The sequence below is a fragment of the Mustelus asterias genome, chromosome 4, assembly GCF_964213995.1.
Source record: "Mustelus asterias chromosome 4, sMusAst1.hap1.1, whole genome shotgun sequence".
NCBI classification, from domain to species: domain Eukaryota; kingdom Metazoa; phylum Chordata; class Chondrichthyes; order Carcharhiniformes; family Triakidae; genus Mustelus; species Mustelus asterias.
The window spans coordinates 134796292-134822976 of record NC_135804.1 but is presented as its reverse complement, the minus strand read 5'-3'; the positions used below and the strand labels follow the sequence as shown (position 1 = coordinate 134822976).

At 44.9% G+C, this 26685-nt stretch overlaps 1 protein-coding gene across 2 annotated transcripts in view; it reads right to left on the bottom strand.

The window, feature by feature from the left end:
* Window positions 1–26685, bottom strand: part of aff2 (AF4/FMR2 family, member 2) — a 518040-nt gene that overhangs the window by 223234 nt on the left and 268121 nt on the right. For both annotated transcript variants that reach the window (XM_078211764.1, XM_078211763.1), the window contains exon 4: window positions 3733–3777. In XM_078211764.1, the coding sequence (XP_078067890.1) occupies window positions 3733–3777 (45 nt within the window). The remainder of the gene's footprint in view (window positions 1–3732; window positions 3778–26685) is intronic.

Sequence of the window (26685 nt, the reverse complement as noted above, 5' to 3'; positions counted from 1 at the left end):
ACTAATGCCCCTCTAATTCTGGCCCTCTGCGCTTCTGCAACATCATTCGCTCCAACACCCTATTTTCAGCTAAAGTCCCTTACGAAATCACTCTGCCTCCCTCTCTTCTTTTAAGCCATTCGTTAAAATCTACCAATGTTTTGGTGACTTGGCCCAATACCTCTGTGTGACTCAGGGCCAACCTTTGATAATGCGCCTATCAGCATCTTAGGCTGTTTCGCGACATTCAAGTTGCCCTCTAAATACAAGTTGTTGGTGTTGCCTATAATTCTGGTCAATTCAGGTCTGGATATATTTATTAAATAATGGCCATTTCTTTCCTCGGATAATGAACAAATAAGTGTATGCATTGAAAGCTAAACAGAGGCACCCATCTAGATTTGTAAAGGGTTGCACATAGAAATCATAAAAACCCTACAGTGCAGAAGGAGGCCATTCGGCCCATCGAGTCTGCACCGACCACAATCCCACCCAGGCCCTACCCCCACATATTTACCCACTAATCCCGCTAACCTACGCATCTCAGGACTCTAAGGGGCAATTTTTAACCTGGCCAATCAACCTAACACGCACATCTTTGGACTGTGGGAGGAAACCAGAGCACCCGAAGGAAACCCACGCAGACTCGAAGAGAACGTGCAAACTCCACTCAGACAGTGACCCAAGCCGGGAATCGAACCCAGGACCCTGGAGCTGTGAAGCAGCAGTGCTAACCACTGTGCTACCGTGCCGCCCCACATGAATGGCAAAAGTTGATTAATGATTTATTTTATTCTTTCATGGGATGAGTGTCAGCAGCAAGGCTGACATTTGTTGCCCATCCCTAATTGCCCTGGGGGAGGTAGTGGGTAGTAATGGACAGGGGAATTTTTGATTTGATTTGATTTATTATTGTCACATGTATTGGCATACAATAAAAGGTATTGTTTCTTGAGTGCCATACAGAGAAAGCATACCATTCATACAGTACATAGGGGAGAAGGAAAGGAGAGAGTGCAGAATGTAGTGTTACAGTCATGGAAAGGTCAACTTAATATAAGGTAGGTCCATTCAAAAGTCTGATGGCAGCAGGGAAGAAGCTATTCTTGAATCGGTTGGTATGTGATCTCAGATTTTTGTATCTTTTTCTCAATGTAAGAAGGTGGAAGAGAGTATGCCGTGGGGTGCTTGATTATGGCTGATTTTCCGAGGCAGCTGAAAGTCTATGGACGTTATTTATATGGACTTCCAGAAAGCAATTGATACTTCACAAGAGATTATCTGAACATTGATGTTCATGGAATTGAAGGCAAGTTATTGATCTGGTTAGGAAATGGGCTGCGTGGCAGGAAACAGGGAGTAGGAATAATGTGCAGGTACTAATTGGCAGGATGTGGCTAGTGGTGTGCCGTAGGGATCTGCCTGGGGCCTGAACGGTTCTCTGTGTTTGTTAATGAATTTGATGTGGGATAAAGAGCAACATTTTAAAGTTTGCAGAAGTCATAAAGGTAGGTCACATAGTAAGCAGTGTAAATGAAAACATAGGTTTAACAAAGCTTTGACAAAGGGTCATCTGGATTCGAAACGTCAGTTCTTTTCTCACCTTACAGATGCTGCCAGACTTGCTGAGATTTTCCAGCGTTTTCTCTTTTGGTAAATGGAAACATAATTGGGGCAGCATGGTGGCATAGTGGTTAAGACTGCTGCCCCATAGCTTCAGGGACCTGGGTTCGATTCCCTGCTTGGATCCGTGTGGAGTTTGCACGTTCTCCACGTGTCTGCATGGGTTTCCTCCAGGTGCTCCGGTTTCCTCCCACAGTCCAAAGATGTGTGGGTTAGGTTGATTGGCCATGCTAAATTGCCCCTTAGTGTCCTGGGAAGTGTAGGTTAGCAGGGTAAATATGTGGGATAACAGGGATAGGGCCTGGATGGGATTGTGGTCGGTGCAGACTCGAGAGGCTGAATGGCCTCCTTCTGTGCTGTAGGGATTCTATGATTCTATGAAAATTACAAAGAGGTATTAACAGATTAAGTGAATGGACAAACTGTGGTGAATGAATTTCAATGGAGGTAAATGTGAGGTAATCTAGTTTGGACCTAAGAAGCGTAGAACAGGGTACTTTCTCAATGATGAAGAGCTAAAAAAAATTGGAAGCTCAAAGAGATTTGGATGTCCAGCTACACAGTTCATTAAAGTGCCAAGGACATGTACAGAAAATAATCAAAAAGACTAATAAAGTGCTGACCTTGAGATCTGAAGAAATATAACACAAGGAGGTAGAAGTAATGCTACGGCTAAACAAAGTCCTGTTTAGACCACACTGTGTTCAGTTCTACAAACCACACATGAGGAAGGATATATTGGCCTTGGAGGGCATGCAGCATAGATTTGCTGGAATGATAACAGAAATCCAAGGGTTAAGTCATGGGGAAAGATTGTATTCCTTGGAATTTAAAGATTAAGGGGTGGTTTGATTAAAGATTTCAAGATATTAAGGGAACATAGAAGTCAGGAAGAGTGAAACTATTTCCAGAGATTGGGCAGTCAGAACAAGGAGACAAATCTAAAAATTAGAGCCAGGCTTTTCCAGAGAGATATCAGCAAACATTGCTACACACAAAGAATGTTAGAAGTTTGAAACTTCAATATGAAAATGGCAGTTCATAATGGATCAACTGTAAATGGGCGGCATGGTGGCACAATGGTTAGCACTGTTACTTCACAGCGCCAGGGACCTGGGTTTGATTCCCGACTTGAGTCACTGTCTTTTGAAGTTTGCACGTTCTCCCCGTGTCTGCATGGGTTACCTCCGGTTTCCTCCCACATTCTGAAAGACGTGCTGGTTAGATGCATTGACCGCAAAGGCGCCGGAGTGTGGCGACCAGGGGAATTTCACAGTAACTTCATTGCAGTGTTAATGTAAGCCTTACTTGTGACTAATAAATAAACCTTAACTTGTAATTTTTAAATCTGACATTGTTAGAATTTTGTTAACCATAGATGTTAAGGGATCGGGGGCAGATATGGGTATATGCAGTTAGGCCACAGATCAGCCATGATCTAATTGAATGGTAGAATAGGCTCGAGGGGCTGAATGACCTTCTCCTGTTCCTATGTTGCTGCAAACTCAGTTCACCCAATGTTAATAGTATTATTCTGTAATGCAGAGAGTCTGAACCTTCACATGTGTTTCATATCTTCAGTGTTGTGATGTTGAAAGCTATGGGGATTGGGGCTATTTTCCTGTTAATCTGTCAGTCCTAACAACCGCCATCAACATCACAGCCTCACTCATCAGCGAGATGGTTGCACGTTGTTTTTCCAGAGCTAAATTAAAGCTGCCACATTAACTTTAAACTTTACACATTGTATGTTAAGATCACCATCAATGGAGACATTTCAAATTTCTGGCTGGCTGGAGTGTTCTTCCCCTCAAATACCCACAACGAAAATGGAAGGTTGCCAGCCAATAATGTAAAAAGAATTCTATCTGCAAGCCGGTGCCAAAAAAGGGGTGGAATGCATTATGTAACCCCTTGTAACATGTCTATGGTTAGGGCACAGCACTGACCGATCCATATACCTTGTACTTCAATTAATGGATGACTAACATCTCTTCCCCACACCACCCTATAATGAAACCTAATATATGACCATGTTGCTTTTATTTTTGTTGTTTTTGTTTCAAATACTCCTCCGCTAATTCCAACAAGCCCAATGGCAGAGTTACAACAGAAAAGAGAAATACCAACCCGGAGTATTTCTTCCACACAGCTGGTCTCGTTGGAAAGGCTGACCTGAGGAGAACAATGAGAAAAAAGATTTTTACTCAAACATCTCATCCACGTGAATGGTAAATCAATTTTTTTATCAATCAAAACAAAATTAATGTCGACCATAATAGCCTGGGCCTAGTTTACAATGTCATAGAATCATCGAATCATTAAATCCTTAAAGTGCAGAAGAAGGCTATTCCGCCCATCGAGCCTACACTGACAACAATCCCACCCAGGTCTTATCCCCATTACCCTGCTAATCCCCCTGCACTAAGGGGCAATTTAACATGGCCAATCCACCTAACCTGTACACCTTTGGAGTCACGTGTCACTATACAGATTTTCTGTTTGTCTAATGAAAAGCAACTAGACTCTGAGAGAGTCTTTAGGTTTTAGTTAATGGCATGTCAAGTGGCTCATTCATTGGGTGCCATATTTGGTCCCTGAGGGTCCCAGTATGATGTCATTTGCATTCAGAAAACTTTGATGATGGTGCAATTTATTTTCTTGAAAAATATAGACCAACAATCGTTGTGGTGTCAGGAAGAAGAGTTGTTGCTCACCCACTGATTTCAAATGAAAAAGCGCAAAAACATAAGAAATAGGAGCAGGAGTTGACCATATGTTCTGTCAAGCCTGCTCCACTATTCAATACAATCATGATTGATTTTGGGGCTTCAACTCCATTTTCTTGCCTCTTCACCATGCACTTGTTTTCACCCTCTCTAAAGATGCTGGTGACATGGTGGTGCAGTGGTTAGCTCCAAGGACTTGGGTTCAATTCTGGCCTCGGGTGATTGTCTGTGCACATTCTCCCCGTGTCTGCAAGGGTTTTTTCCGGGTGCTCCGGTTCCCTCCCACAATCCAAAGATGCGCGGGTTACGGGGATTGGCCATGCTAAATTGCTCCGTAGTGTCAGGGGGATTAACAGCGTAAATACGTGGGCATGGGGATAGCTTCTGGGTGGGATTGTTGTCAGTGCAGGCTTGATGGGCCAAACGGTCTCCTTCTGCACTGTAGGAATTCTATGATTCTATGCTCTCTCACACCAAAGGTATGATAACACCTACAAAGCTCCCAGGGAATCACTGATTGATCTCCCTGTGGGGCTTGTTCAGTACGAGTTCACCTGGTAATAGGCCCATCCAGCTGGAATTCGTTACCTGAGCCTTTTATAAGACAGGCCCAGGACTGGGCCTGCTGAACGATAGTCCCAGGCAAAGACTAGTGTGTGTATACCACGGTAGTGATTTTACTTTGCATTCTGTAATAAACTACATTCCTTTCCAGTCAGGCTTCCTGAGTCATTCCAAAAGGGATGGTTTCCATGGCTGCTGGGAACCCTATCTTACTCCAGTAACTCCTTTGTATGTTTTCCAAATTCTTAACTACTATCTGAATGTGGACGTCACTGGCAAGGCTGAAATTTCTTGTCCATATTTGCCCTGAAAATGTGATGATGTAACTAAGAGGCTTACTAAGCCACTTTAGTGGGCATCTAAGAGTCAACTGCAATGCTGTGGGACTGGAGTCACATATAGGCTGGACAGAATAAAAAACAGCTGGCTTCCTTCTCAAAAGGACATTAGTGAACCAGCTGTTTTTTTTTGCAACAGTCTGACAGCTTCATGGTTACTTTTGCTGATATTGGCTTGTATGTGGATTTAAAAACAAATTTTAACTTCTCATGGTGGGATTAGGAACTCACATTCTCCTAGATTACTAGCTCAGTAACATAATCACAATGCCACCTAGGCTGGTCATTAAACGTTAGCAGCCTGTTCAAATAGGAGGCGGCATGACAGCTAAGAACAGAGCATTCTCACCTGACACATATTCACTCACTCACACTCTCAGATATACTCAAATTCACACAGCTACACTCAAACACACTCACAACACACAAACTCACGCACATAAACACATACTGATTTTTACTTCTTCTTGCACACTCAAACACACTCTCACACTTACACTCACAGACACATTCAAACACACTCACTCATTTACAAACACAAACTCACGCACACAAAAACACACACTCATATTGACTTGTTCTTGCACACTCAGATACTTTCAAATCACTCACAAACACACACACACAAACTCAAACTAACACATATTCATATTCCCTCATATTTGTACACTCATATACTCAAACACATGCACACAAACACTCACACACATACATGCATGCTCACATTTATTATATTTGCACAGACACAAGTACACTCACTCATACTCACCAACACACACACTCATTCCCTCATATTTTGCACACTCACAGATACACTTATACACACTGACAAACACACATACATGCATGTATACTCAAACATGCTCATGTACACACACTTTTCCACACACACACACACTCGCATTTGTACTCAAACATGCTCATGTACAAATACTTTTACACACACACACACATACGCACATTTCAGCAGATGTTTATTGGATAGCAATTAGCAAGAACCTTGAAAAATGTTTGCACTCTCCCAAAGCCAGGGATGTTAAGCCAATCGCAATAATCTCTCCTACCACCCCCACTGAGATTGACTGTATTAGCGCAGACAGGAGGCCAAACAGGGGACATCTTGCTCTGTGGCTCTGTTGAAACAGAACTAGGAGGAAGTTGTGTGGTGGTATATTTCAAAGATACTATTGACACAAGGAATGAGGCAAATGCAATTGACATGTACGAGATTTTCAAAAAAATTTTGGCAAGATTCCATGTTACTGATTGATGATGATGGCAAGAAGGTAAAACAAGGCACTAGATTTAAAATATACTTTAAAATTGGAACAGGAAAGTTATGAATGGAGACCTTTCACGCTGGGAAAAGGTTACTGGCAATGCACAGTGGGGTCAATCCTGGGATGTTTACTGATTTACAAATAAGTAAGGGACATGGGAAAGCATAAATAAACACAACCTTCCAACTCTCTATAGATCACAGAAATAACAGGAAGTAGAAAAAATGGAACAATGTGGTCAGATTCAGAATGATTTTGATCTTTAAGTGGTCAGGAGATGGCTGCTACAGTTCAACATGGACAAATATAAAATAATTGGTATGGGTGTGAAAGAACCAAAGGAGGACGATGTATGAAATAAAATAACTGGAACAGAACAATATCCTGATCACGAGTTGAATGTCATTTCCCAAGCACGCAAGTTACTTCAATCCATTCTTGCCAACCAATGGGAATACACATTCAGCAGGAGTAGGCCATTCATCCCCTCGAGTCTGCTCCGCCATTTAATAAGATCATGGCTGATCTGATAGTAGCATCAAATCTGCATCTCACTTACCGCCCCCCGGCCCCCCCCCGAATAACCTGTAACCCGTTTGCGTACCAAGATTCTGTCCACCTCTGCCTTCAGAATATTCAAAGACTCTGGGTGGGATTTTCCCAGCCGCGCTCACCCCAAGACTGGAAAATCTCGCCCGAGGTCAATGGACCTTTGCATGGTCCTGTCCCACCCGCTACGAATCCTGTGGCGGGCAGGATGGGAAAATTCTGGGAAAATTATCATTACTGGGATGTCCAAACACAATTTGTGGGTTTCAGACATTTGAGGAAAGGTCTAAAATTGCCAGAGTAATTTGGAGAGATGAGGTTTTGTTTTAGAGAAGTCAGGTGCCCTTTGAGTGTGGTCAACTGTCCTTTTTTTTGCTTTGATTTGATTTGATTTATTATTGTCACATGTATTAACATACAGTGAAAAGTATTGTTTCTTGCGCGCTATGCAGAGAAAACATACCGTTCACAGAGAAGGAAACGAGAGAGTGCAGAATGTAGTGTTACAGTCACAGCTAAGGTGTAGAGAAAGATCAACTTAATGCAAGGTAAGTCCATTCAAAAGTCTGACAGCAGCAGTGAAGAAGCTGTTCTTGAGTCGGTTGGCACGTGACCTCAGACTTTTGTATCTTTTTCCCGATGGAAGAAGGTGAAAGAGAGAATGTCTCGGGTGCGTGGGGTCCTTAATTATGCTGGCTGCTTTGCTGAAGCAGCGGGAAGTGTAGACAGAGTCAATGGATGGGAGGCTGATTTGCATGATGAATTGGGCTACATTCACAACATTTTGTAGTTCCTTGCGGTCTTGGGCAGAGCAGGAGCCATACCAAGCTGTGATACAACCAGAAAGAATGCTTTCTATGGTGCATCAGTAAAAGTTGGTGAGAGTCGTAGCTGACATGCCAAATTTCCTTAGTCTTCTGAGAAAGTAGAGGCGCTGGTGGGCTTTCTTAACTATAGTGTCGGCATGGGGAGACCAGGACAGTTGTTGGTGATCTGGACACCTAAAAGCTTGAAGCTCTCGACCCTTTCTACTTGGTCCCCATTGATGTAGACAGGGGCATTTTCTCCTTTGCGCTTCCTGAAGTCGATGACAATCTCCTTCGTTTTGTTGACATTGAGGGAGAGATTATTGTTGCCGCACCAGTTCACCAGATTCTCTATCTCATTCCTGTACTCTGTCTCATCATTGTTTGAGATCCAACCCACTGTGGTGGTGTCATCAGCAAACTTGAAAATCGAATTGGAGGGGAATTTGGCCGCACAGTCAGAGGTGTATAAGGAGTATAGTAGGGGGCTGAGAACACAGCCTTGTGGGGCACCGGTGTTGAGGATGACCGTGGAGGAGGTGTTGTTGCTTGTCCTTACTGATTGTGGTCTGTGAGTTAGGAAGTTCAGGATCCAGTCGCAGAGGGAGGTACCGAGGCCCAGGCCATGGAGTTTGGAGCTGAGTTTTGTGGGAATAATAGTGTTGAAGGCTGAGCTGTCGCCAATAAATAGGAGTCTGACATAGGTGTCCTTTTTATCTAGGTGTTCCAGAGTTGAATGCAGGGCCAGGGAAATGACGTCTGCTGTGGACCTGTTGTGGTGGTAGGCAAACTGTAGTGGATCCAGGCAGTCCGGGAGGCTGGAATTGATTCGTGCCATGACTAGCCTTTCAAAGCACTTCATAATGATGGATGTCAGAGCCACCGTCCGATAGTCATTAAGGCACGCTGCTTGGCTTTTCTCAGGTACCGGGATGATGGTCGTCTACTTGAAGCAGATAGGGACCTCGGATTGTTGTAAAGAGAGGTTGAAGATGTCTGTGAATACCTCCGTGCAGGGTCTGAGTGCACACCTGGGCCAGTTGCTTTACGTGGGCTCGCCTTCAAGAAAGCTGCTCTGACATCTGCAATGGTGACCCCAGATACAGGTTCATCCAGGAATTCCAGGGTGGAGGGCATGCTCTTGCTGACCTCTTGCTCAAAACGGGCATAGAATACATTGAGCTCATCCGGGAGGGGTGCATTGGAGCCAGCGATGTTACATGTCTTCATCTTGTAGCCAGTTCTGTCTTGCAGACCTTGCTATAGTTGGCGGGGATCAGTGTGGCTAGCCTGGGACATTAGCTTGGTCCAGTATTGTCTTCTGGCATCTTTGATGAATCTCCTTAGATCGTATCTGGCTTTCTTGTATAGGTCAGTGTCGCCTGACTTGAACACCTCAGACCTGGACTTCATCAGGCAGTGGATGACCCGGTTCATCCATGGTTTCCGGTTGGGGAATACACAGATTTGCTTCTTTGGCACACAGTCTTCTACACACTTAGTAATGAAGTCAGTTAATGTACTGGCATACTCGTTCAGGCTGGTCGCAGAGTTATTAAATACTGACCAGTCCACTGACTCCAAGCAGCCCTATAGGAGATCATCCAATACCTCAGACCAACATTGCACGACTCTCTTTGATGTATTCTCCCACTTCAGTTTTTGCTTGTAAGCTGGGAGCAGGAGCATAGCCTTGTGGTCTGATTTGCCTTTGGGAGAGGAAAGGCTATCCTTTGGAATTGTCAAGAGTAAACATTAATGTTTGTAAAATGTGGATAAGCTTTGTGGAACTGTTCAGTTGCCAAGTCATTTAAATCCCAGGCCCTCTAGACTTCTGAAGCAAAGTCATCATTATTTGTTGATATAAACCTGAAGGTTATCATATTAGCTGTTTTTGATGTAGGGCTATGAATACAAATGTTTGTTTTCATATGGGATTGAGTACTTGAAGGAAATGCTTGTTTTTCTAAGGGATTTAGTACTTGAAGGGATACAAATGTTCTCGATTAGAGTGTTTTTAAACATTTATATAAGCCTGAAATAGGCACATAGAACTTTATTTTATTTCAATTCACCAAGGGTCTGCTTGTTGTGTATTCATGGTGAATTAGCATGGAAGGTGCAAAATGGCTGGGGAGAATGAGTTGGCATGACTTAGCACTAAGTTGGCCTAAGGGCTACAATGGGCCCTGGGGACAAGTGGGGGTATGGATTGATGTGGAAGGTGTGAAGGGCCAAATGGGCAGGCAGGGGGACATGAAGTGATATGTGTTGGCATGGGTGGTGTATGGGGAGTGTGACAGAGGGTGAGGACTGAGGGTTAGAGGACTGTTTTTGTTTTATTGCACCTACAATAACACATTCCAAACCAAAGCCATCCAGAAGGATCAAGCCAGCAGGTTCCTGGGGACAACACCACCTACAACTTGCCCTCCATTGCCTTGATTAGGGATTATATCACCGCCCCTTTACTCCTGTAAATTCTTTTCAAACAGCAGTGCGGGTGTACAACATTAGTGATAGAATTAAATTCCTCACAATTCAATGTTCCCATACAGATGGAGTTGCCTTATGATGAAGCACTTTCCTTATAGAAAGCATGCTGCAGTCAACACTCCTTCATCTGACATCAATCAATGCTCCTTTATTTGTTGTGTCCTTTTAAGCTCCTTGGCATCGATACACGGTAAATTATGAGTAATCTGTGTGCCCTTTATGAGAGTTACACTGTGCCATAAATAACAAAGATAAACGGATGAGATGGGTGGAATGTTTAATGCATGTGCAGTTGTCTGATAATGTCAGCTGTGGCCTTAGGAGTCAGCCATGTGGTTGTCCCCTATTCTGAAGCTTGGTTCGGTTAAGGAGTTCTGGTTTGTAAGGATCGCTGGAGTTTATGAAAGGCAATACTTGCCAGAGATAATGAGATCAGTTCCCACCATGTAACTGTTAAGAATTAGTCAATATGCTGGGTGACACATATAAGCGTAACAGATATGTGAATAATTCACTCCAGTTGACTAGAATAATTCTAGTCAATACATTAAGCAACACTCATGATTTCATATACATAAAGCAACTGACTGCGGCTAGAAACAAGGTCATGTTGGATACTCTCGCTCTCTTTGATCTTGTCAAACATGGCGGCAAGAAAGGGGACAATAGAAGTGATTTCGGGATAACAATATTTATTGCATCATCCAGGGGTGATGGGACGGAAACACTTCTCCAAACAAAGGGTACTGGGACTCTGAAACTCTCTCCCTATAAAGCTGTTCAGGCTGGGGATGTACTGATGTTTCTCATGCTTTTGTGATTTAAGGGGATTAAGAGTTAGTGACTAGAGGCAGGAAATTGGAGTCATGATGCAGATCAGCCGTGATCTGACTGAATGGCGGAACGGGCTTGAGGAGCCGAATATTATTTAAATGGGGAGAGATTGCAGCACGCTGCAGTGTAGCGGGATTGTGAAAAGAATTGTTACGGCCGTTCACACTGGTGGGATTTTCCCATCCTGCTGCAGTGAATGGAAACTTGGCTGGCCGCCAAATTCTCCAGCCTCGCTGCAATGGGAGCGTGGCGTGAACGGCTGGTAAGATCACATCCAGCCAATGCACAGGGTTCAGGGAAAAAGGCAAATGAGTGGCACCAGGGCCAGGATTTTCCGACTCTTACCACTGGGAGGATTTTCCACTCCTGCCAACGGTGATCACACGAGGAGAGTTCCTTGGTGATGTGGTTGACGAGCAAAGGAACAAGCCATAAGACCATAAGACCATAAGACATAGGAGCGGAAGTAAGGCCATTCGGCCCATCGAGTCCACTCCACCATTCAATCATGGTTGATTTCAACTCCATTTACCCGCTCTCTCCCCATAGCCCTTAATTCCTCGAGAAATCAAGAATTTATCAATTTCTGTCTTGAAGACGCTCAACGTCTCGGCCTCCACAGCCCTCTGTGGCAATGAATTCCACAGACCCACCACTCTCTGGCTGAAGAAATTTCTCCTCATCTCTGTTCTAAAGTGACTCCCTTTAATTCTAAGGCTGTGCCCCCGCGTCCTAGTCTCCCCTGTTAATGGAAACAACTTCCCTACGTCCATCCTATCTAAGCCGTTCAAATTTGGTGTTGGCGCGTCTGGAAGATCCAGCCAGTGGCCAATGGTGAGCTGCTTATGCTGCCGGAAAACCCACCGCAGGGGAGGAGCAGGGATGCTGGCCTAGGTGAATGGTTCCTTCAGAGAGCCGGCACAAACACAATGGACTGAATGGCCTCCTTCCGTGCTGCAACAATCCAATGATTCTATGAGACTGGAAACGTGAGCTGGATTTCCCCAAAGAAGGTGAGAAGGGTTGGGGAGGACTGGTGCACAACAGAAGTTGGGACAGTTTCCAAACCCTGAACCTACAACCCTGGGGAAATCTGTCACTCTTTGGGATTTTACGTGGGCACCCAATGAATTGGCATAGAGACTGTTTCCCGACCCAATTAAAGGAGGAGGCATGAGGTTTCAAAGCTGAAGGCCTGTGGTGAACCATCGTTGGTTCCCACTGGATAGTACTGAGCCAGGGTCTGGCCAGTACTACAAGGGTGTACATATGTTACTGTTGGGTTGTGCTACTTGTTGCTGTTGGGGTTAGGGTGGGGTTGTTACACCTTTGTACTGTAGTGTTGTGGTACATCCCAGTCGGGCTCCGCCTCCTGGGAGAGGTATATAAGTCCCTGCTCTGGCCGGGACCCCTTCAGTCTGGGATAGTGTATATAATTATTGGCTGCTTCATTACAGTAAATAAAAGCCTTTTATTTACCGAGCATCTGGCCTCGTGATTGAGAAGCGCATCAAGGCCCAATCAGAACCTTTCCAGCTTGAGGAGAGTAGGGGGCAAGTAACTGAGAGGATGCTTTGACGCGTTAGTTTAAATAAGAAACATACAGCAGCCAGGTCACCACTGGTGGAGGAGGTAGTGGGGGTAGAGGTGGGGTGGGGGTGGAGGAGAGGGGGGCACAGAATCTCTGTACATGATGGCCATTGGCTGTGTCCACACTCAGGTAATCGGGGAGGGCCTGTTGGCCTGACTGGAGCCCAGGCCCTCCGGCCTGCCATGAGGTGCCCACTTCCAGGCAGCAAAGCTGCCATCTGGTCGGGAAACTGGAGGCCGACTGGAAAGTCCAACATCACAGCGATGGCCAAGTGGCATTATCATTGGATTATTAATCCAGAAAATCAACTAATGTTCTGGGGACCTGGGTTCGAATCCCACCATGGCAGATGGTGGAATTTCAATTCAATGAAAAATATCTGGAATTAAAAATCTACTGATGCCCATGAAACCATTGCCAATTATCAGAAAACCCATCTGGTTCACTAATGTCGTTTGGGGAAGGAAATCTGCCATCCTTACCCAGTCTGGCCTACATGTGTCTCCATAGAATCATAGAATTGTAGAATCCTACAATGCAGAAGAAAGCCATTTGGCCCATTGAGTGCACCAACCACAATCCCACCCAGCCCCTATCCCCATAATCTCATGCATTTACCCTAGCTTGTCCCTAAGGGGCAATTTAGCATGGCCATTCCGCCTAACCCGCACATCTTTGGACTGTGGGAGGAAACCAGAGCACCTGGAGGAAACTCACACAGACACGGGGAGAACATGCAAACTCCAGAGCCATAGCATAGTGCGGTTGACTCTCAACTGCCCTCGGGCAACTAAAGATGGGCAATAAATGCTGGCCCAGCCAGCAACATCCATGTCCCATGAATGGATAAAGAGAAAGCAGTGTACTGGGGAGGTTCACTCCAGATTAGGAGACTCAAAGGACGGAATTTTGTCGTCCTGCCCGCCACGGGAATCATAGTGGGCGAGATACAGACCACGCAAAAATCCATTCACCTTGGGTGGGATTTTCCGAACTTGGGACCTTGGAAATCCCACCATAAACTCTTGAATTTGACCTCAACATGCAACCTCCTAATTCAGAAGCAAGAGAGCCACTAACTGAACCATATCCACTCTGAAGGAACATGGCCCAGATTAATAGCATTTTGTACATTATACTACTTGAACATGTTGCGGATAGCCCCTATAAACCTTTCTATTGATTCCTGTTTGCTGCTGATCAGCAAATTTACCTCAGATTGAATTCCTGTTCTGGATATTCTGAGATAAACATTTGAGGTTAACGTAGGATGTTACCAGACAACTGACTGCGTTCTACAAATCAAATGCAATTCCTGTCAAAAACCAGACTATGATCATTGCTGAAGATTGCAGAGCTCAATATCTTTTTCCTAAAAGTCTATTGATTGAAGCTTTGGCAAGATGTAACACAAAATACACACAACATTCCCTCATAACCACCAATGCGAGAAGGGATCTCATTATCATACACTGGCAACAGGGAGTAACAGAAATCGATAGGTGTGGTTGTAGGGTTAGTGCTATGGAATAACTACAAGTGTAACATTTTAACCACCCAATCAAAAATTCTCACAAAGTTAAATTCAAAATGGAAATGTTGCAAATGAGTGCCCAGGGTCACCGGAGAAAAGGGCCCTGTGAATTTAGCAGTGGGACAAATTCCTGTGTAATGATCCCATCTTGCTCCTGAAATTTGACAGATATCTCTTTAAGTCCTATTCATAGAATCCCTACAGTGCAGAAGAAGGCCACTCAGCCCATCGAGTCTGCACCGACCACAATCTCACCCAGGCCCTATCCCCATAACCCCACATATTTACTCTGCTAATGCCCTGAAACTAGGGACAATTTAGCATGGCCAATCAACCGGGCCCGCACATCTTTGGAGTGTGGGAGGAAACCGGAGTAGCCGGAGGAAACCCACGCAGACACAGGTCGGGCGTGCAAACTCGACACAGACAGTCACCCGAGGCCGGAATTGAACCCGGGCCCCTGGCATTGTGAGGTAGCAATGCTAACCACTGTACCACCGTGCCACCCAATTCCTCCAGTGGAGAAAGAACCCATTCTCATGGAAACTCAAACGTTCGTGTTTATTTTGGATTACACTAAATGCTTTTCTTTCTCCACAAAGTGAAAATCAATTGAAGTTTGTATGAACTCAATTATAAAATCCCACGGTTGTTGTGGAGCACATCCTGATCGGGACTTGGGTTCGGTACCTATTTCTGGTATTCCTGTAGAAATTCTACTGGAAGGTTTCTCGGGGCAGGGTCGGGGGGGCAGCGGGGAGGTGGGGGGCAGATGGTGACAGCTCCAAGTGCTGCATGCAAACAATAAAGTTTATAAACAGCATTAAGATTAAGCACCAGGATCAGCTGGTGCACTGAATTTCATGGGATTATTGTGCAGCCAAATCAGTGGTTCCAACACCACAAAACGTCCTTTTTAATTGACGAACTGCAAGTTATAGATGTCAGGCCAGCCTCTGTTTCCTGCCACCCCCAAACTTTCCTCACGGGTACAGTGCAACCCCTCGCCATTTGTTAATCAGTTGCATTCACTTCCTTATCCTTAGTCAGCAGCTCCGAACAAAGCAACAATGACAACCTGCATTTATATAGCCACTATACAAAGAACAACGAACAATACAGTACAGGAACAGGCCCTTCGGCCCTCCAAGCCTGCGCCACTCATGTGCCCAACTAGACCATTCATTTGTATCCTTCTATTCCCAGTCTGTTCATGTGGCTATCTAGATAAGCCTTAAACGATCCCAGCGTGTCCGCCTCAATCACCTTGCTGGCAGTGCATTCCAGGCCCCCACCACCCTCTGTGTAAAATACGTCCCCCTGACATCAGTGTTGAACCTTGCCCCCCCCTCACCTTGAACCCGTGACCCCTTGTGTTCGGCACCTCCGACCTGGGAAAAAGCTTCCCACTGTTCACCCTACCTATGCCCTTCATAATTTTATACACCTCTATTAGGTCGCCCCTCATCCTCCGTCTTTCCAGGGAGAACAACCCCAGTTTACCTAATCTCTCCTCATAGCTAAGACCCTCCATACCAGGCAACATCCTGGTAAACCTTTTCTGTACTCTTTCCAAAGCCTCCACGTTCTTCTGGTAGTGTGGTGAACAGAACTGGACTCAGTATTCCAAATGTGGCCTAACCAACGTTCTATACAGCTGCAACATCATATGCCAACTTTTATATTCTATGCCCCGTCCAATAAAGGCAAGCATGCCATATGGCTTCTTGACCACCCTCTCCCCCTGTGCTGTCACCTTTAAGGATCTGTGGACTTGTACACCCAGGTCCCTCTGTGTGTCTATACTCCTGATGGTTCTGCCATTTATTGTATAGCTCCCCCTTACATTAGATCTACCAAAATGCATCACTTCGCATTTATCTGGATTAAATTCCATCTGCCATTTCTCCGCCCGATGTTCCAGCCTATCTATATCCTGCTGTATTCTCTGACAATGTTCATCACTATCCGCAACTCCAGCAATCTTTGTGTCGTCTGCAAACTTACCGATCACACCAGCTACATCTTCCTCCAAATCATTTATACATATCACAAACAGCAGAGGTCCCAGTACAGAGCCCTGCGGAACACCACTAGTCACAGACCTCCAACCGGAAAAAGACCCCTCCACTGTTACCCTCTGTCTTCTATGGCTAAGCCAGTTCTCCACCCATCTAGCTAGCTCACCTTTTATCCCGTGAGATTTAACCTTTTGCACCAGCCTGCCGTGAGGGACCTTGTCAAACGCTTTACTAAAGTCCATATCGACAACATCCACGCCCCTTCCCTCGTCAATCGTTTTTGTCACCTCCTCAAAAAACTCAACCAAATTTGTGAGGCATGACCTCCTCGTACAAAACCATGCTGTCTATCGTTAATGAGATTATTCAGTTCTAAATGCGCATATATCCTATCTCTAAGAATCTTCTCCAACAATTTCCCTACCATGGACGTCAAGCTCACCAGCCTATAATGACCCGGGTTATCCTTGCTACCCTTTTTAAATAACGGGACCACATTTGCTATCCTCCAATCCTCTGGGACCTCACCTGTGTCCAGTGAAGAAATAAAGATTTCTGTTAGAGGCCCAGCAATTTCATCTCTTGCCTCCCTGAGGAGTCTAGGATAGATGCCATCTGGCCCTGGGGATTTGTCTGTCTTAATGTTTCCGAAAAAACCTAATACTTTCTCCCTTGTAATTGAGATTTTTTTCTAACGGGTCAACACATCTCTCTGAGACACTACCAGCCAACATGTCCCTCTCCTTTGTGAAAACTGATGCAAGGTATTCATTTAGGATCTCTCCTACTTCCTTTGGTTCTAAGCATAATTCCCCTCCTTTGTCCCTGAGAGGTCCGATTCTTTCCCTAACAACCCTCTTGTTCCTAACGTACGTATAAAATGCCTTAGGATTCTCCTTAATCCTGTCTGCCAAGGACATTTCGTGACCCCTTTATGCCCTTCTAACTCCCTGTTTGAGTTCTTTTCTACTTTCTCTGTATTCCTCCAGTGCTGATGTGGAGATGCTGGCGTTGGACTGGGGTAAACACAGTAAGAAGTTTAACAACACCAGGTTAAAGTCCAACAGGTTTATTTGGTAGCAAAAGCCACAAGCTTTCGGAGCGCTGCTCCCTCGTCAGGTGAGTGGGAATTCTGTTCACAAACAGGGCATATAAAGACACAAACTCAATTTACAGAATAATGGTTGGAATGCGAATTCTTACAGCTAATCAAGTCTTAAAGGTACAAACAATGTGTGTGGAGAGAGCACCAAGACAGGTCAAAGAGATGTGTATTGTCTCCAGACAGGACAGCCAGTGAAATTCTGCAAGTCCAGACAAGCTGTGGGGATTACAGATAGTGTGACATGAACCCAATATCCCGGTTGAGGCCGTCCTCATGTGTGCGGAATTTGGCTATCAGTTTCTGCTCAGCGACTCTGCGCCGTCGTGTGTTGTGAAGACACATGATGGCGCACGACACACGACGGCGCAGAGTCGCTGAGCAGAAACTGATAGCCAAGTTCCGCACACATGAGGACGGCTTCAACCGGGATATTGGGTTCATGTCACACTATCTGTAATCCCCACAACTTGCCTGGACCTGCAGAGTCTCACTGGCTGTCCTGTCTGGAGACAATACACATCTCTTTGACCTGTCTTGGTGCTCTCTCCACTCACATTGTTTGTACCTTTAAGACTTGATTAGCTGTCAGTATTCGCATTCCAACCATTATTCTGTAAATTGAGTTTTTGTCTTTATATGCCCTGTTTGTGAACAGAATTCCCACTCACCTGACGAGGGAGCAGCGCTCTGAAAGCTTGTGGTTTTTGCTACCAAATAAACCTGTTGGACTTTAACCTGGTGTTGTTAAACTTCTTACCGTGTTTCATCCAGTGCTCCATCTGTTTTTAGCTGCCTGGACCTCATGTATGCCTCTTTTTTCTTTTTGATTAGACCCTCAATTTCACTGGTTATCCACGGCTCCCGAATCCTACCTTTCCTATCCTTCCTCTTTACAGGCACATGCCTGTCCTGCAGTCCTATCAACTGCTCCTTAAAAGACTCCCAAATGCCAGATATGGATTTACCCTCGAACAGCCTTTCCCAATCAACAGCCACCAAATCCTGCCTAATCCGCTGTAGTTAGCCTTCCCCCAATTCAGCACCTTACCCATAGGACAACACTCATCTTTTTCCATTACTATCCTAAAGTTTACAGAATTGTGGTCACTATTTGCCACATGTTCCCCTACTGAAACTTTGATGACCTAACCGGGCTCATTCCCCAGTACTAGGTCCAGTATAGCCCCCTCTCTAGTTGGACTGTCAACATATTGTTCCAAAGAACCTTCCTGTACGCATTTTATAAATTCTTCCCCACCCAGGCCCCCAGCCCTAAGCGATTTCCAGTCTATACAAGGGAAATTAAAGTCTCCCACTACAACAACCCTATTTTTTCTGCACCTGTCCAGAATCTCTTTACATATCCGTTCCTCAACTTCCCATACGGTAATATGTCCCAAGGCATTTTATAAAAGCATCATCAGATTAAAATTTGGCGCAGATGGTGAGATTTGAATTCAAATTTAAGAAAAAGGTTCCAGAATTAAGAATCTGCTGATGACCATGAAACCATTGTCAGGTGTCAGAAAAACCCGTCTAGGGAAGGAAATCTGCCATCCTTACCTGGTCTGGTCTACATGTGACTCCAGAGGCACAGCAATGTGGTTGACTCTCAATTGCCCTCCAAGGGCAATTAGGGATGGGCAATAAATGCTGGTCAGCCAGCGACACCCATGTCCCACAAATGAATTTTTTAAAAATTAGGTTCGCCCCGAAGCTTTTCTTTAAATCATAGAATCATAGAAATCATAGAAACCCTACAGTACAGAAAGAGGCCATTTGGCCCATCGAATCTGCACCAATCCCACCCAGGCCCTACCCCCATATCCCTACATATTTTACCCGCTAATCCCTCTAATCTACGCATCCCAGGACACTAAGGGCAATTTTAGCATGGCCAATCAACCTAACCACATCTTTGGACTGTGGAAGGAAACTGGAGCACCCGGAGGAAACCCACGCAGACATGAGGAGAATGTGCAAACTCCACACAGACAGTCACCCAAGCCGGGAATCGAACCCAGGTCCCTGGAGCTGTGAAGCAGCTGTGCTAACCACTGTGCTACCGTGCCGCCAAATCTATTGCTTCATGGGATGTGGGCATCGTTGGTTGGGCCCAGCATTGACTGCTAATCCCTAATTGTCCTTGAACTGAGTTGGTTTGCTCGGCCATTCCAGAGTCAACCACATTGCTGTAGGTCTGGAGTCACATGTAGGCCTGACCAGATAAGGACAGCAAATTTCGTTCCCTAAAGGACATTAGTGAACCAGATTGGTTTTTCCAACAATTAACAATGGTCATCAGTAGATTCTTAATTCCAGATATTTTTTATTGAATTCAAGGACATGAGTGACCCAGGCGAGTTTTTATATGACAATTGGCAATGATTTCATGGTCACCACTTCAGTGAGACTGGCTCGTAATTCCAGATTTTGTTAACGGAATATAAATTCCACCAGCTGCCCTGGTGGGATTTGAGCTCATTTCCCAGGAGCATTAGTCTGGGCCTCTGGATTACCTCATGATCTAAAAGGTAGATTTTAAAGCATGCCTTAAAGGGGAAAAGGATGTGGAGAGGCTTAAGGAGAGAATTCCAGAGCTTAGGGTCTGGGCAGCTGAAGGCACATCTGCCATTTCTGTTCGAAAGAAAATGAGCGATGCACAGGGGGGCTGAACTGGAGGAATAGATGAATGTCAAACTGGAGGTGGTTCCAGAGATAGGATGGGGAGGGGCCATGATGGGATTTGAATCTCTCCGGTATGCTACCATGTGTGGCTCACTTGATAGTACCCTTGTCTCTGAATTTTATTCATTCATGGAACAGGGCCTCACTGGCTGGCCAGCATTTACTGATGTGGAGATGCCGGCGTTGGACTGGGGTAAACACAGCAAGAAGTTTAACAACACCAGGTTAAAGTCCAACAGGTTTATTTGGTAGCAAAAGTGGCTTTTGCTCCCAAATAAACCTGTTGGACTTTAACCTGGTGTTGTTAAACTTCTTACAGCATTTACTGCCCATCCCTAGTTGCCCGAGGGCAGTTGAGAGTAAGGACGGCAGATTTTCTTCCCTAAAGGACATTAGTGAACCAGATGGGGGTTTCCGACAACCAGCAATGGTTTCATGGTCATCAGTAGAATCTTAATTCCAGCTTTTTGTTTTATTGAATTCAAATTCCATCATCTGCCGTAGCAGGATTCGAACCCGGGCCCTCAGAACATTAGCTGAGTTTCTGGATTAATAGCCTGGCGATTATACCACTAGGCTATCACTTCAGGAGGCTATAACTTGAGTAGACAGTTTAGGCTGATAATGTGGGAGTATTGTTGGTGATGCTTTCTTTCCAATTAGGTACTACACCAGGTCCTGTCTCTCCCCAGGTGAATGTGATGGATTCTACACCATCATTTTGCAGTTCTTATTGTCCTGACCAATATTTTTCCTTCAGTCATCAAAATAGAATACCAAAACATTACATTATTTCTGTTTCTGTGGGTAAATTGATGGCCACATTTCCTATCTTACAGTTGTGACTAGCTTTCAAAAGTATTTAATTGGCTTGAAGGCACTTTGGTCGTTCCAAAGGAAATTTGGCATGTCAGCTATGACTCTCAGCAACTTTTACAAATGCACCATAGAAAGCATTCTTTCTGGTTGTATCACAGCTTGGTATGGCTCCTGCTCTGCCCAAGACCGCGAGAAACTACAAAAGGTCGTGAATGTAGCCCAATCCATCACGCAAACCAGCCTCCCATCCATTGACTCTGCCTAGACTTCCCGCTGCCTCAGCAAAACAGCCAGCATAATTAAGGACCCCACGCACCCTGGACATTCTCTCTTCCACCTTCTTCCGTCAGGAAAAAGATACAAAAGTCTGAGGTCACATACCAACTGACTCAAGAACAACTTCCCTTTTGCTGTCAGATTTTTGAATGGACCTACCTTGCATTAAGTTGATCTTTCTCTACACCCTAGCTATGACTGTAACACTACATTCTGCACTCTCTCGTTTCCTTCTCTATGAACGGTATTCCTTGTCTGTATAACACACAGGAAACAATACTTTTCACAGTATGTTAATACGTGTGACAATAACAAATCAAATCAAATCAAATGTTGCAGGTGCTATAGGAATGTAAGTCTTTCTTTCCTAATAGAGATTAAATTATTATCAATTGGAAGAGGATTGCTATCACACTCGACTAAAGTAATTTTCACAATTCTTTGCAAGACCTATCTTTCGGTGCTATTGTCTATTAGCTCGACAATCTTACAGAATGTTTGGTCACATCAGCAAAGGGCATGGGTTGAAATTCTGTTCCAGCAAGCAGGTTTAATCTGTTTCCCTGTCATCTATCAGTGCTCAACTACTGAGAAGAAGCACCTGTGTTTAACTGATAACCTTGGCTTCGTAGCCTCATGGACTCCATTCACTCATCACCTGACAGTGAGATTCGAAGCCCTTATAGAGCTTTATCCATCGTCTGAACTGTCAGGGCAAGTGCCTTGTGGAACGACGATGAATGTCAGACCTATAAAACCTCCGAGAGGGCGGGATACACTGAATGACTGGATAACTGAAATGATTCCACAATGGTTATTGCAGGGGCTTAAATCGGAGGGGGAATCGTTATGAAAAAAAACACACTTACTGAGCTAAGTCGGAAGCTAATACTTTTGTATTGATCTTAGACTCACTGACCTAAGGGAGACAGAAGTGAAGATCTATTGGTGTTTTCATAGAATCATAGAAACCCTACAGTGCAGAAAGAGGCCATTTGGCCCCTCGAGTCTGCACCGACCACAATCCCACCCAGGCCCTACCCCCATATCCCTACATATTTACCCACTAATCCCTCTAACCTACGCATCTCAGGACACTAAGGGCAATTTTTAGCATGGCCAATCAACTTAACCCACACATCTTTGGACTGTGGGAGGAAACCGGAGCACCCGGAGGAAACCCACACAGACACGAGGAGAATGTGCAAACTCCACACAGACAGTGACCCAAGCCGGGAATCGAACCCAGGTCCCTGGAGCTGTGAAGCAGCAGTGCTAACCACTGTGCTACCGTGCCACCCGGCACATTTAAAAAGATCTAGAGGCTGAGTGGTCTCGGTGACTTGCAGGCCTCAGACCACTCGCACAACCCTGCGACAATGTTAGCTTCCTAATACTCAACACATTGATATGACATTCTTCTGTCAACAATTTTATTGGATGAGGTGAGTCTGCTTTAAATAAACATGTCAACACATCTTAAACTGACAGAGAAATATTGCATGAGCACACTGAATATTTGTCCACTAAAATTACTATCTGTAATTCCGTGACTGCCATCCTTCTCCGCTGATTTATAGAGACACAAATAAACATTACTAAGATCACTCCTGACGTGGACCATAGCCTGGGAAATCAGAAATATGCCATTTGAATGTGCCGGCTTCGGCTCAGCGAATAGTGTGCCAACCAAGGGTAAGGGGTTTTAGTTCAGTCGGGCAGCATGTTCGGTGCAGGCTTGGAGGGCCGAAGGGTCTGTTCCTGTGCTGTAATTTTCTTTGTTCTTTTGTTCTTCGAGTTAGACGGTTCTCAGGTTAAGCCCAACCCCAAAGGCTTAAGCACCTAATCTGTGCCGACACTCTTCGTGCAGGACCAAGAGAATGCTGGATTGTTCGAGATGCTTTAGTTCCTGTTTGAGGGAGCTTGCTGTGCACAAATTGGCCACAACATTTCCTCCATTATGACAATAATTGCACTTCAATAATACTTTATTGGATGAAAATTGCTTTGGAATGTCTTGAGATGGAGAAAGGTGCTACAGAAATGCAAGCTCTTTCTCTAAATCATTGTGTCGCTTGCAATATCCTGTAGTGTGCTCCCAGGGGCCAGGGCCGGTTGCTGAAGAATGAACCCACAGAGCTAGCTACATCTCAAATTCATTTTATTTACAGCTCCAAACATCATACAAAAGCTCAACCTATTTCACACACAGCGTCCTCCACCTCTGTGACAGCTTTATTGTTGAAAGCATGCTGATGCTGGAAAGGGTAGACTGTAATTAGCTGTAACTTGTACTCATATATCAAATTTAGTGCAGCATAAATGGACAATGTTCCTTTCACACTACAGCTCCCAGAGTTCCCTGCCTTGAATGTGCCAAGAACACTCTGCAGAATCATTCAATAAATACAAGTCTTCATCTAAGAATGTTAGCCATGACAAAAACTGACAAATTCACATCTTCAAAACCCTCCATGTTCTCACCCCTCACTATCTTGATAATCTCTTCCCGCTCCATAACTCTCCAATATGTCTGCGTTCCTCCAAGTCTAGTCTCTGCTGCGTACTTGATTAGAATCATTCCATCATTGGTGGCCTTGCCTTCAGCTACGGGCCCGAAGTAACTTCATTGCAGCCTACTTGTGACAACAATAAATAAACTTTAAGACTTTAAGCTCAGGAATTCTCTCCATGAACCTCTCTGGCTCTTTATTTCTCTCTTCTTCTTCGATAATCAAAAGTTAATTTATTAGTCACAAGTAGGCTTGTGAAGTTACAATGCAGTTACTGTGAAAATCCCCTCGTCGCCACACTCCGGTGCCTGTTCGGGCACACTGAGGGAGAATTTAGCATGGCCAGTGCACCTAACCAGCACGTCTTTCGGACTGTGGGAGGAAACCAGAGCACCCAGAGGAAACTCAAGCAGACACAGGGAGAACATGCAAACTCCATACAGATAGTGACTCAAGTCGGGAATCGAACGCGGGTCCCTGGCACTGTGAAGCAGCAGTGCTAACCACTGTGCCACCATATCAAGATCTACCTCTGTGAACAAGCTTTTGGTCACCTGTCTTAATGTCTCATTATATAGCTCAGGATCAAATCTAATATGATAATCACTCCTGCAAAGCACAATGTGACAGTCACTACATCAAATTGCGAGATAAATGGAATATTGCGATAGTGAGGGAAAGTGGAGTTGAGGTCCAAGATCAGCTGTGACTTGACCCAATGGTGGAACAGGCTTGAGAAGCCACACAGTCTACTCTTCCTCCTACTTCTCACGGTCTCATGTAAATACAAGTTGTTGGTGCAATACATGGGTGGCATGGTGGCACAGTGGTTAAAATTGCTGCCTCACAGCGTCAGGGTCCCGGGTTCAATTCCATTCTCAGGTGACTGTGCGAAGTCTGCATGTGCTCCCCGTGTCTGCGTGGGTTTCCTCCAGGTGCCCCAGTTTCCTCTCACACTCCAAAGATGTGCGGGTTAGGTGGATTGGCCATGCTAAATTGGCTCTTAGCGTCAGGGAGGATTAGCAGGGTAACTATGTGGGGTTATGTGGATAGGGCCTGGTTGGGATTGTTGATGGTACAGACTTGATGGCCTGAATGGCCTCCTTCTGCACTGTCGAGTTTTTATGAATTGATTCCTATTTAGTGTTGATGAGGTATTCTGGGGCAAAATTATCATGCAAGTTGAGTAAGATAAGAACATTGAAAATGACAGTATGCACTGAGTAATGGCCTCTATATCTTTCACCCCCACTTCTGATTGCCTTCTCACTTCTGCTCTCCTCATCAGACTGGATTAGGATTCTGCATACACCCTTCAATCCTCAACTCTCCTGACCAATTGGCCATTCATCAAATGTGAGCTGAGACAACAATGGCAAGCCATTGTTCGATGGTGAGCATCGCGTGAGGAGGTGATCCCGGTCGCCACCAAGGCATGGGCACCCTTTCTAGTGGATACTGAATATAATCAGGAGTGGGAATCCAAGCTGGTTGCTCCATCCTTAGGAACTGAGCCAATCATAAGGCTACCACTGCTGTGACTAAACAAATCAACATGTCCACCGACACTGTCTACACTTCCCACTGCCTCGGAAAAGCAGCCAGCATAATCAAGGACCCCACGCACCCCGGACATTCTCTCTTCCACCTTCTTCCATCTGGAAAAAGATACACAAGTCTGAGGTCACGTACCAACCAACTCAAGAACAGCTTCTTCCCTGCTGCCATCAGACTTATGAATGGACCTACCTTGCATTAAGTTGATCATTCACTACACCCTAGCTATGACTGTAACACTACATTCTGCACTCTCTCCTTTCCTTCTCTATGAACAGTATGTTTTGTCTGTACAGTGCGCAAGAAACAATACTTTTCACTGTATCCCAGTACATGTGACAATAATAAATCAAATCAACTCAAATCAAATGTGCCATTCTTATTTTTACAGCACGGGGATTGGACATTTCGAAATACGTTATTAAAACACTTGTGCAGGGCAAGTACTTGTCCACAAACCTATCAGCACAATGTTTGGTCATGGTTTCCTTTCAACCTTTTCATCGCAGGTTTCTACACCAACCTTTCCAATTGAATTTCATGTAAACTGTCACAATGTCATTGCAGCCACAGACCACAAGGTGGCACTAGAACATTCCTCTCCCCAGTTTTCCTCCCAACCCAGTGGCCACTTTGAATGTTTGTTTAAAAAAAATAGAGCTTCTACCTTTCAACTGAATGTAAACAAGTCCAGTTGAGGAATGGATAGTTAAGTTGTTCATGGGGCAGTGTAGGTTGGCGAAGCTGTCAGAATTTGTGGGGTGTGATAACAGTTTGGGTCAAGTGGGTTGACGCATCCCTGGCTATCACCTCCCATCACCACATGAAATAAACATAGTTACCCACAGATATGCATCAGTGCCATACTCAGAGAAGGTGATTGGGCCAGTGTTATTTGTAAATAATGGCGGGACTGATGTATGAGGAGAGATTGACTAGGTTAGGATTGTTTTCCCTGGAGTTCAGATGAATGAGGGGGGACCTCATGGAGACATATAAAATTCTAACAGGACTCGACAGGGTAGTTGCAGGGAGGGTGTTCCCGATGGTGAGGGAGTCCAGAACCAGGGGTCACAGTCTGAGGATTCAGGCTAGACCATTTAGGATGGAGGTGAGGAGACATTTCTTCACCCAAAGAGTGGTGAGTCTGTGGAATTCCTTACCACAGGAAGTAGTTGTTTATAAAACATTGAATGCATTCAAGAGGCAACGAGATATAGCACTTGGGCCGAACGGGATCAACAGTTATGGGGAAAAAGCAAGATTAGGCTATTGAGTTGGATGATCAGCCATGATCGTGATGAATGGCAGAGCAGGCTCGAAGGGCCAAATGGCCTCCTCCTGCTCCTATCTTCTATGTTTCTATGTAAATCTCTTTCCACT